General features: G+C 35.8%; 1 protein-coding gene across 1 annotated transcript in view; it reads right to left on the reverse strand.

Annotated features, from left to right (window-relative positions):
• Malrd1 (MAM and LDL receptor class A domain containing 1) overlaps nt 1–13,374 on the reverse strand; it is a 608,177-nt gene that overhangs the window by 96,452 nt on the left and 498,351 nt on the right. The window contains exon 33 of the mRNA XM_035442808.1: nt 10,168–10,431. Coding sequence (XP_035298699.1) covers nt 10,168–10,431 — 264 coding nt within the window. The remainder of the gene's footprint in view (nt 1–10,167; nt 10,432–13,374) is intronic.

Consider the following 13,374-nt stretch of genomic DNA (forward strand, 5'->3'; position numbering starts at 1 on the left):
ATGAGAATCCTCCCAGAGTCCACATCCTCAAAGATGAGTGGTCTCTCCTTTTCCATAATTGTCAACTGTCAATTCCTTCTCAGTAAATAGAGAGTCCTAGAAATCATCTGCCCTATCTATGCCATTTTCAACTGGCTTGATCTTGTGCTGGTATTGTGCAGGTAATCACAGCTGCTATGAGTCCATGAGTATACCACCTATGTCATGAGAAAACTGTTCTTTTAAATTGTAATTTGAATTAAATAAAAATTTTCAGCAAAATAAGAAAACATTGATGGAATAATTTCTCAAATATTGCCAGGGACTCAATTTTATGTCTCCCTACAGTGGGGTCTTAACCCATAACTGGATTGTATTTCTAGATAGAGACTTAAAGAAAGAAATCATAGCTAAGAGAAGCCATCAGGGTAAGACCCTAATCAGATGCTGTTAAATGTCCTTATGAGAAGAAATGAATAGGGAGGGAGAGGGATAGGGAGACAGAAAGAAAGGGACAGCAGGGATGGGGAGAGAGAAAGAGGGGTAGAGAGAGAGAAAGGGGAGAGGAGATAAGAGAAGGGAGGAGGAGGAGAGGGAAGGGAAGATCAGAGTCTGCATGATCAGAGGTAAGGTGCTATCTTCTGGATTCTTCCAGAAGATGATAAATACTGAAATTTCTTTGGATCTTCAATTTCCAAAAAGCTTAAAAGCTAGAAGTGGTCACTGTATATATGTTTGACAATAACTGTTTACAAAAACTTAGTATGTAGCATTCATGTGCCTGTTACGCACTGGCTTAGCATGATGGATGCAGAGAACTTCCTTGTTGAGATTTCTAGGGAGAGGTAGACCCAACTTTACAGCATATGGATTAGAGGTACTATGCTCACAACGCCCTAGATTGTCAGGGAAATAATGTGTTTCTTGAACCTCATAAGAACACTCTGAAGTTTGAAAAGCATAGATCCCTTCTGTCTCAGAGGGAACATTTTCTGTGGGTGAAAGAGTAGTACTTTAAGAGACAATCATTTTTGAGAAACAAATAAAATAGTACAAAGAGATCAGTGACAGAAACTTCTTCTAGAACATTGACATTGAAAAGGGATATAAGATTAATGGATAAGGTTATTTGTTCTTAGTGTTTAGCACAAGTATAAATGTTGCAAGAATAAGGACTCTGAAGTGTTTGCAATTTTATGTAGAAATATCAATAGCAGTTGTTATTTGATGGCCTTTTACTCTAACAAAATCAAACTTCCTAGCTATCAGAGTGCTTCCATGAATTTATGGTGAGATAAATATTTAAAAGTAATTCACATAAAGTGCTACACTACCAATGAAAATGTAACTTTTAAATAAACTGAAGTATGTATTTTCATTGAGAATCATCCCTTCCCAAAAAAAAAACTAATGAAAAAAACAACAAATACAGTTAATCTATAGGTATAGTCTTGCTGTGAGGCCTAGCACTAGCCTAGAACTTGTGGTCCTTCTGCCTCAGCTTCTTGAGAGCTGGGATTGCAGGAGTGTTCTACCATGTCTAGCTTGACATGATTTTAATTATACAGCAGGATAAAACAAAAATAGGAAGATTCTCCTTGCTGGCACTCTGACAGCAATCTATATTTCAGGAAGCTTTTGTTCTCCCAGCAATTGTTCCATCAATCAACATCTACTCCTCTCCCTCTAGAAGAGGTATTCCAATGATACTGCATGCCATGACAATAGTGATAAGGAGCTATTTCTCAGATAAATGGCATAAACTAAAAGCTGTGAAAGTTAGTATCTGTAGGACTGGCCAGAGACTGTGAGTTTACAGAACAATTTCTTGAAGCTGGAGTTTAAGAATTCATTAGGTAAAGGACTGAGTGGGAGGAAGAGAGGATGGTGAGAAGGTGTTAGTGAGCAGATTAATGAGAAGAATGACTAGTCTTTTGTAGCACGGTAGGATAACTAGGGATGGCAATGATTATTTCATATTATCTAGCAGAGTGTCAATGCTCTCACTACTAATAAGTGCTATATATCCCAAGTGATAGATTTGCCAACTGTCCTGACATGAACTTTGTATGTTGTGTACATGTGTGGAAATGTCACACTGTAGCCCACAAATAGGTATGGTTACTATGCAACAACTGAAATATATATATATATATATATATATATATATATAGATAGATAGATAGATAGATAGAGAGAGAGAGAGAGAGAGAGAGAGGTGGTGTTTGAATAAAGGAAGATGATCATTCTAGCTGAACTCATGCTTTCTTCACAGTTTGCTGTGTTTCTGCTGATCCTACCCATTGGCCAAACTCAGCCATACACTGGGCTACAAGTTAAAGAAGTTCGTTATATATGACCCATCCATGTTAGAAAGAAATATGAGAAACAGACAGAGGTAAAGAGAATTGACCTATTTCTCACTACTAGTTGATGTTTTCCATGAAAGTTAGTGACAATTTTGGTGATGTGAAATGAATCTCTCTCCTAAGATCACTCCTTATCAATATTTGTTATAACTGGCTATTAATTATGTCAGCTATAATATCAATATTCTTAGTACTTAGCAGTGTGAATTATAGCCTGAATTAGCTCTTCTTATATTAGTCAACACTGACTTACTCTACATTAAAATAATGGTAACTAAATCCATTTTATAGAGGTCTGGGAAGATCATACAAAATTAATATGGTCAAGTACATAAAGCACACTTAATAAATTATTATTTTTCGCCATTAACTTATTTTAAAGTTTCACTGAACATTAAATGGTTAAGACATTTCAATAAGAGTTATGGTTAGATTTAATTCAAGGACAGAATGCACATTTGTACTGGCTGAGCTAGATTTGCATAGACATTAAGTCATATAGTTTTCATTCTTTGCTGTTAAAAATGCTGAGTGCCAGGACACAACAGGGGAGTTGCATATTTGAACTCACAGCAATTCTAACACATGCATCAGACCTGTACAAGTTCAAGGCAGACAAAACCCTAGTGTAGAAAGTTGGAGTAAGCAAGAATCCCACCATGATTGGCATTTCATACGTTCTAAGAGAGGGAGAATCAGTTTTCCTTAATGATACATCCCCTGGTGGGTCATCCACACTCCAGGGCAAAGATTATCTCCAAGACTATCTGGGAAACACAAACTGCACTTTCTGGGGTGTGGGGATAAAGAAGAAAACTCAAAGTTGTGTGGGTAGAGGAGAGGGTGAGTACGGGAGGAGTTGGAGGAAGATAGTAAACATGTTCAGAATAGACTGTATGAAGTTCTCAAAGAGTCAGTGAGATATTGTAAAAAAGAGCAATACTGAGTTCCTCTACTCTGCCCCCCATTTTCCATTCCTTCTACTAACCCACTCTTCTGAAACTAGGGAATCCCACAGACTAAGTATATGTTCCTGCATGTCCTTAGTTTCTTATGCAGCAATTACAGCCTACAAAGGGATCTACTTTCACAAAAATCATTCTGAAGAACCATTCATGTGTTGTTTATTTTAAAATAACATCTACCATGTGAATGAGTTTAAGATACAAAATGACTTATGTTACTTAGGATTACTTTAGTAAGAAAGAATAGCAATCTCTTAAGATAATGATAGATTGGAATAAATGTGCCCACAGATGTTAAAGCATGATGTTTGAGAAACGAATATGGCAAAAGATAGATTCTTCTCATCCAACATTTAGATACCCAATTTTTCTGTAAGCTTTATAGCCTTATTGGGACTGATTTTGGAGTGTTTCTTCATTGCATGGTTATTTATTGTAGAGGTTATAGAAAATCAATATTTTATGTCATTTCCTATAATCAGTACAATATTCTTTGCTTTATAAATGCTGATAAATACTAACTGAATTTGTTACTTATTGCCTAATTCTAAAAGGATATTTGTGAATATTCATTAACTATAATGTGACAGAATATAAAATCCATAGAAACTAAAGTGTACTTAAAAATACTATATGCATTATTTATACATATAGATAAACATGCAAACACATTGACATATATTTGTTATTTATAAATATTTCTGACTTTTTAATGAGGTAGAATATACTATATTTCCTGTTTTATTTATTTGAAATATAATTTGCTTACGATTATATATTATATTATGATTTAACCCTTTGGAAAACTCACTCCATCCTTCCCCTGGGTTATTCAGTTCTATAGATGGTTTAAGCCTTCCTAACTTTTAGCTCATCTGAATTACCTCTTAACTTATACTAATTGCTTGTCCATCTGTAGGCTTTATGCCAAGTAAAGGATACTTTTGTAAATATCAATTTTTAAAACACATTTTAAGATTTTACTCTTTAGACATACTTACACGGAAAGAATTATGTTTTGTATTTTTGAGACAGTCTTTCTACATAGCTCACCCGGCCATGGATTCACTACCTTAATGTCTCTTCTTCATAAGGCAACTTCCTATTTTTTGAGCCTGGATCATGCCCTGGAAAGCATTCTACATCCAATACTGCCTTGGATGTATATTCCTGATACTGATGTTGTGTTGAGTACATTTTGACATACATTTTTGTTTGTTTGTTTTTTGAGACAGGGTTTCTCTGAGTAGCTTTGGAGCCTATCATGGACTCGATCTGGAGATCAGGCTGGCCTTGAACTCACAGAGATCTGCCTGCCTCTGCTTCCCAAGTGCTGGGATTAAAGGCGTGTGCCACCAACGCCTGACCCATTTTGACATACATTTTATTGGTTATTGTTTTGAGCTTTAGTGTTACTATTTTTTACTTGTTTCAGTTCTGCTCTCTCGTTTAAAACAAATTCTTCCCTCTGCTCTTGACTATAAGTGCTAAGTAGAGCATCTTACATTTACTGGAAACTCAACAATAGATGTTGTTATGAACTGATATTCTAGCACCTTAGGAAGGATTGCTCAATACAAAGTACTGCTTCAACTTCAGAACCAGCAATTTGGTCAAGGGAGACACATATACTTAAAAACATAATTTTTATGTCCAACTTTACATTAAAATTTGATAATAAATCTCACAACTAAATCGAATGAAGCACCTCAAATACTTTTCTTGGTTGATTGTACTTCCAGAAGGGAATGTTATGTGGCATAGTTGACAAAACCTCTGTAAGTGCCATATGATCTTTATTCCTTGATCACAAAAATTAACAGTTTGCTTTGAATAGACTGTGAGTTAATTGTTTTCATTCTAGTGCAAGGGATTTCCCCACTTTATTCTTTTTTTACAGTTTCAAGAGAAAGGTTTAACTAAGGTGTTCCAAAAGATACTGTGTATGACTGTATTAATTAAATCAGATAAAAATGAAACTTTTGTAGAACTAAATTACATTTTTAAAAGCCCTGAATGACCAATATTGCCTTTGATGCATTTTTTTTTTTTTTTTTTTAGAAACCTTAAAACTCAGAGGAGCAGGGTGAGAAAGAAATGTAGATCGATAGCAATCCTAATTGATGCTTTGGAATACTATGCAAACTTTCTAGCAAAATGATGCTGTAGATCATAGTTTAACATAGTCCCAACAGCCCAGACATGGATCGCTACCAAATAGAAGAGAAGCTCAAAAAGGACTCACAGATAAGATCAGTGTGAACACCAGCAAGGACCTGCATTAAAATAGGGCTAGAAAATAGAGAGTGGACCACCCAAAGCTGCTGGTTTCCATGACCTATAAGTAAGAATAGATACTGTGTTTTACACATGATGTAGCCTGAAAACAAGAGTTTCCTTTTCTGCAATCACTCATGAAGTCATTTTAAACCAAAGCTCACTAGCTTAGAGAAAGCCATACTCATAAGGAATTTAGAGAGGGGAGTAATACCAGAATTAGTTTTAGTGCAGTGGACTGTTTCTATTAATGCACATAATATACAAAATTGAATTAATTCGGAGTTATGTACCAGGGAGTAGACTAGTTTGCAGAACTATAGGGCTTATTTGGTTTACTCCCACTGGCTTTCTCCAGGGACACCACAACCTCTGTTTCAGCTCCATCAGTTTTTTTGTTGACTCCTTTGTCTCTAGGGGTTAAATTATATCTGTCTTGCATCTTGACTTTTTTTTTAAGGGAAGACACTTGGAAAACAGCAGTTAGGAGATCACTTCAACTTTTTAATAGCATTAGATAAAAGTCCCATGTGAAAGACACTCCATAAAAAGCAACACCATTATCTTCTAGGGCAAGAAATTGAAAGCAAAATAATACTGTAGAGACCTTGTTACAGTATCTCCGGTCTTTGAAAACTCCCACAAAACTTCCATCTTGAAAGTTTACCATTTTGTTTTTATTCCTGTACATAAACACTGCCCAGACTGCTTCTTCTTGTTTTTAGTTTGCATGGAATCATCTGGGTCATACAAAACTTTTTAATTCTGCTAACTTATTTCTTACTTCTGCTAACCTATTTTAAATTTTAATTCTTGGAGCCAGTTGGATCTTAAGAGGACAGAAGTGATGGTTTTCTATCCCCTACAACCATGTCTTCTCAGTAGCTTTCAATGTTTGCTTTGTTAGATCAATTTTTAAGCTAGCATACAAAGTAGTGAGTATTTAAAATACTCTGTTAAATCATCTACATTTATGTGCATCTGTGGCTTTGTGCAGTTGTGAATACAGGTGCACATGTTGGCCATAAGAGGGCACCTGGAATTAGAGGCCATTGTGAGCTGCCCTGTGTATGTGCCAGGAACCAGTTAAGCGTGTTACACTCCCTTAACTGCTGAACCATATCTTAGTCCCCCAGCTTGGGCTTTATAGTAACATTTTATATGTGTTTGTTATTAATTGTTCCCCTCACATCCCTTTCTTCTTGCTACAGTCTTTTTTTTTGTTGAGCCCTTTCATGCCTACTTCCAACATTACCTCTTCTGATTTCATGTAAACAGTGCTTGTTTTTATTTATTATTTATTATTTGCTTCAGGTGTTCCTTTAGAGTTTTTTGTTCCTTTAGATTTTATCTAGTTTATTTTTTATTATTTTTTCTTATCCGTACCTGCAGCATCAATTATCATATGCTAATATCAAAACCCTTCTATGTCTTGTGTTTCTCTTTTGATCTCTGTGCATACATTTCCAAACACATTCTGAACATTTATTTCCATGTAGATATTCCACAGGTGTCACAAACACAGCCTCTAAAATGAAGTCATGATCTTCCAGAGAAACTTGTTTCCCCTATTTCCACAGCTGTCACCATGGCACATGAACTGCCCTGATCCCAAATATGGAACTTGAGTCATTCTGAATTCCTTTCTTTTCCTCCTCACATAATAATATCATAAATCATTCATAATCTTTATCATATACCATATTTTAAGAATCTCTGTATATTGAAACTGTGACATCTAACCAATCGCTCTCCCTCCAGCATGACTAATACTGATCCACAGTGAACAAACACTTTCGTTTAGTCCTGGCACGGACCGTAGCATCACAATTAGAAAGTGCCTCATGCTCTGTAACACAATGCATTTATCCCTGTTCTGTAACTTATCACACATTACAACCCCTTACATATTAGTCTTCTTTATCAGTATAGTATGCATCTTCATGCTGAGACAAGTATATCCATCTGCATCTAACCTGTCTTAACTAGGGTTACTATTAATGAAACACTATGACCAGAAGTAACTTGGGGAAGAAAGGGTTTATGTCACTCATAGTTCCATGTAACAGTTCATCATCAAAAACTGTAAAGACAGGAATTCAAACAGGACAGGAATCTGGAGACTGGAGCTGATGCAGACTATGAAGTGGTGCTGTTTATTGGCTTTCTCCACATAGCTTGCTCAGCCTGCTTTACTGTAGAACCTAGGACCACCAGTCCAGGGATAGAACTGCCCACCATCAATCACTCAGTAAGAATGTGTCCTACAGGCTTGCCCACAGTCTGATCTTAGGATTTTTTTTTTAAATTGAAGTTTCCTCCTCTCATATGACTTTAGCTAGTGTCAAGTTGACATAAAACTAGCCAGCACAATGCCCTACACAAGATATAGTATCAATGGGGCTTCTATTGAAGGTCTATGAATAAACAATTGAATTATAATTTACACAATGGCATTGTAACTTAATAGCAAAGCCTAGGAAGAAAATATAGTGCCTTGAAATATTTGGTGAACTGTGTTCATTAATCACTTCTTGCTTTTTGTTGTAGCATTCTATTCTTCTGCTTCTAATGTGGATTCCCTTCCAGAAAAGCAATAAGGAAGTAATCAAACACTAAGTTTCCAATGAATACTTGAAATCATAAGGACACAGCATTCTTCTTAGCTTCTCTTTAACTAGCATTCTAATCTTAAACTCAAAAATCAGATGACTATGTTGAACATAATATTATTTCTGTTAGCCAAATTACATTACAGTTCTGATGGGAGCAGCAATAAATAATTGGACAACATTTATCTTTCCTTACTCACCAATAACAAAATATTATAAGACTTGACCTTTTATAAAATCACAGATAGAAAAAGAAGGAAATAACAGAGTGGCAAAACAATCCTCAAGTTTAGGTTAGAGAAGTGGTTTTACTAATGTGATACTAGAGCCTTTAATTCCCAGATGTTATCTCCCACCTTTTCATTTGTTTTACTATGTTCCCAATAATCATTTTTCTAGATGCCTAACTGATTACTAAATCCCCTTATACTTCATTCCTTGATTCTTTCATATGGCTCTATCCCTAAATGGCTTTTCCTCACGTAAAAACTATGATTGTTATTATATTTTATGGAAATGAAAAAATATAATTTAGAAACAAAATAAAGAACCAGGTAAATAAATAAAAGTATATTAGTGGCTTTTGAACTTCACCATCATTGGGTAATTACCCTTAACTATAAGCAATTATTTCTCAACACCCCCTCTTAACTCTGAAATAAACTACACTAAGCAAAAATGGTTAATGTTGAATGCAAAGTTTGGGATTTATATGCCCTGGGTCCAACTTTTCTAGTCTAGTAGGTTAAGTATTATTGACTTTGCTATATGAATGAGGAAATGACATTGGCAACACTAAAATATTTTCCTTGGATTTCAATTTAACACAATACAGGCACTTTATACTAAAATATTTTTTCATACAATGTATTCTGACCATGGTTTCTCCTCCCGCAACTCTTCCTAGATCTTCCCCACATCCTCATATGATTTCATTCTCTCTCTTCATAGAAAACAAATGAGCAAACAAATTAGAATTATTACAAAATAAGAGAGAAAAATGCAAGAAACACACATATACACAACCAGAAAGGAAAAAGCATGAAAACACAAAATATTAACCATGATAATCAAAGACCAATAAGGCAAAAAAAAGGCCAAACAAAACCTGTGAGACAAAAAGTCTACCAATACCATTGAGTTCATTTTCTTTTAGCCATCTATTACTTGTCATTGGATATATCCTTACATGAGGCTAATATACCTAGTGAAACTCCACTAGAGAAAATTATTTTTTTTCCTGTGAAGGCAGATAAAGATAGCACAGAAGTTAAATATGAGATTAGGGAGAGGGACAATCTTCCAAGGAAGAGGAAATATAATATTCAATTATAGAAAAAAAATGGGAGACTAAAGCAGGAGGATCCAGTGGGGAGGGTGAGGAAAGATGCAGGGTAAGGAAGGGAATACAGGGAAGGACAGCTAACACTAAGGGACATTTGAGGACTCATATGAAAACAGCAGGAACACTCAATGATAGAAAATGTATGAATGTACTTTTCAGTCCATGTGTGTGTGTGAGTGTGTGTGTGTGTGTGTGTGTGTGTGTGTGTGTGTGTGTGTGTGTATGCATGTGTATGTGTGTAGGTTATAATCAATTATTTGTCTATAGGCCTTGATTTATGCTATCTTTCTTAATATTTCAGATAGAAATACATTATAACTGCCCATCTTTAATACATTTCCAAAAATGTGTTAAAAAGATAACATACAGAAACATGAACTAGAGTTAAATTGATGAGAAAATAAGAGAAAGTTAACAGAAATTAGTGTGACCACCAGTGGACACTTTCCAAAAATGTTCAGCAAGAGCCACAGAGTTTGTTTAGCAACATAAGACACATACATGCTGTTACTGATGATATGGTTATGGGGATAATCTAGAAACCTTTACTTCATCTGTCAAGCTTTACATTTCTAAACAAAATTTCTTCCTGGAACATTGAGTTAGTGAAAACAACTCACCACAGCTGGATTCATCTTCATTAAAGTAGCAGTCAGCAACTCCATCACATAAGAGAAGAGATGGGATACACTGGCTTTCAGAGCACTGGAATTCTGCATTACTACAGAGCTGAGGAGAGGGCCTGGGAGAGCAATCTATTTCATCAGATCCATCTATACAATCTTCCTTTCCATCACACTTCTCTGAGGCAGGGACACACTGGACTGTGTAGATGCAAGCAAACTGGTCTTCTTCACACAATGATGGCTGAGGTAAGGTCGGACCTGAAAAAGAGAGCAAGGCATGTTGATCCTGTTTGTTTATGTCTATGTCTATGTCTGTGTCTGTGTCTAGGTCTAGGTCTAGGTCTAGGTCTAGGTCTAGGTCTAGGTCTAGGTCTAGGTCTATGTTAATGTCTATGTCTATGTCCAATATTGAATCATCCCAGGGAATACTTACTGTTTTATAACTGTATAACAGTTCTATTGTGTGAATTATCAATAAAAAGCCAGGTAAAAATACAAGGGAATTTATTAGGGAAAAGCCTTACTTACAGAGCGACCTAGCCAGATGGCAGGACAGCAGTAAGTACAGCAAGCCGAAGATGAAACAGAAGAAGGGGAGGCCACGTGAGCGCCCCTCACTCTTAAATCTTCCCTATAACACCCTGACCACACCCTTGCAGGTGTGGTCAGGCACACTTGTAGCCAGCCGCTAGCAGGCATGGCTACAGTGTCCCCTACACAGTTCAAAATTTAAATAAATTAACTTGTAATTATGAAATATTTATTGTATAAAATCTGTAGATGTGATAAAAGAATATGCCTTATCTACTCTCAGAAGCTATATTCTTTAAAGAGGGCATTTCTAGGGACTGGTGAGATGGCGCATTAGATAAGGGTACTTGGTGCCAAGCTTTATGATCTGAATTTGATCAACAGAACCACAAGACAGAAGGGAAGAAACAAATCTATCAAGTTTTGTTATAATCTCATACATGTACATGTGCACAGAGATGCAAAGAAAAAATAAATGCAATAAAATATTTAAAGGGTATTACCGATGTGCTGGAACAATGGACATGGAACGTGGAAGGAAGAAACTTTTCAGTGTCTCTCCCCTAGACATAGAACTTTGCTGGACATCTTGAAGGGCTAATGCAATTTAAGAACTCACCACAGCATTGTCACAAGTCACCTGTCAAACACAATTCAGCTGGACCCCAATCAGTTCCTCTCACAATAAGTTTTTTTTTTTTTTCCTTATCTGTGGGGAGAATTTCCTGGGAGCTTTCTCCAGTGAACTTTCTCAGCAGGCATATGCCTCCTGAGTTGGCCTTTTGGGAACCCTGATTTAAAGCATAGGCAACTACCAACACATTTCTTGTTTAAAATTAAACCTCCTCTGAATTTCTTCTCATTTTTTCCACTGAAATATTTTTGATTCAGAAAGAACACGAAGTTTCATTTCTCATGGGAGTCTAGGTAGGCTATGGGCTTGAGGCACTTTTCTGTTAGCTCAATATTTCTTTTAAGTCTCTTGTTTTAACCTAATATAAATTCTTCATTTTAGTACAGAATATCTCCACCCTGCTTTTGAGATAAATGAGTTTTATCAGTGTTCAAATAAAATTGAAATTCCTGTAAAAAACACTTTTGCTTACCTTTAGACCCAAGAGTAGCATTTTGCATGAATATTTTAAGAAATTTTTACAATTAGGACATTTTTCTAAAATAGAAAATTTAATGAATTGATTATGGGATATGACTTATGGGATCATGCAATTATTTAATGTAACATTTCTCATTTCACTTTGTCACAACTGTTCACTTTTACACACTGAAAACCCTAAATAAGAACTTGAGTTCCTACTACAAATGAAAGAAGACAGTTTCATGAAACTGCATTTCATGGTTTCAAATACATAATATTTGAGAAAAGGCAAGACCATGGAAACAGTGAGTTCTGTGAGTGCTAGAAGTTGGAGAATAAGAAGGAAGGGACATTGGTGCTTTTACATCAGGGAAACTACTCTATGTCATCTAATAATCACCTGTTTGTCAAAATATACTTTATTGTCAACACCAACCAAGGTCAATGCCAAGGTGAACCCTAATGTAAAGTATGAACTTTGGGTGATAATGAGGTGTCAGTACAGAGTAATCTCATTGACTGTAGCAAATGTACTTAAGATGCTGATGATTGAGAAACATGAATTTATATATGGGAGTGTAGTAAATCCCTTTACATTCTACTTGTTTTGCTGTGATACTTCAACCTCTATACTCTATAATTCATATATATGTATAGTTATGTATACCACACAAACATTCTATATATACTGATACAAGTATAAACGCCAACACCAGTGTTAAGCTTTATGTGTGTATTTGTGTGCACAATTACCAATATGGAACCTTTATTTAGCCTGTTAATCATGTCTAATAATTCTGTCTTGATATATCTGTATTCTGAATCTCTGAAAGCTCTTGGAACATAGTGATCCATCTTAGAAGCAGATAAAGTGTGTTCTTGTCTAGCTCATTGTTCCATGTCTCACTATGTCCAAAAATTTGCTTAGTCAGATTAATTAAACTAATGTCATTGAGGTTCAAGGACAGTGTATGCATAAGGGAAACCATGTCAGATTAATTTTAACTATAATGAGTGTCCTTGGAAATGCTTTTCATTAGAGAGCTACTTCACAAGAGAGCTCTTACAGTGAAAACCTTGGCTTATAAAAGGAAAACAGTATATTCTATGTTGACAGTGTTCTTTTGAACCTCATTGAGTATAGTTAAAATAGAAAGTTTTAAAGAGGTAATAAACAAAGAGAGATATTACTCAGAAATGTTTGTGGATATATATGAAACAGACAGAGACACAGAAGCACAGTCACACACACACACACACAGATTGAGAGAGAGAGAGGAGAGGAGAGGAGAGAGAGAGAGAGAGAGAGAGAGAGAGAGAGAGAGAGAGAAGTGTGGAATGTTGATTCAATTTGACATGATGCTGTACATTATATGAATTAAGAGTGTTTTCAAGCTATGATGCTCTAAAGGTATTCTACAGTCATCATGGGGTCTGGATGTGTTACATGATGGTTTCCCAGGGATCCATCTGAGGACCAAGAGCTCCCACTTGTTTAGGTCAGCTGTTTCTGTGGGTTTCACCAGTCTGGTCTGGACCCTTTTGCTCATCACTCCTTCTCTGCAACTGGATTC

The sequence above is a fragment of the Cricetulus griseus genome, chromosome 3, assembly GCF_003668045.3.
Source record: "Cricetulus griseus strain 17A/GY chromosome 3, alternate assembly CriGri-PICRH-1.0, whole genome shotgun sequence".
Taxonomy (NCBI): Eukaryota; Metazoa; Chordata; class Mammalia; order Rodentia; family Cricetidae; genus Cricetulus; species Cricetulus griseus.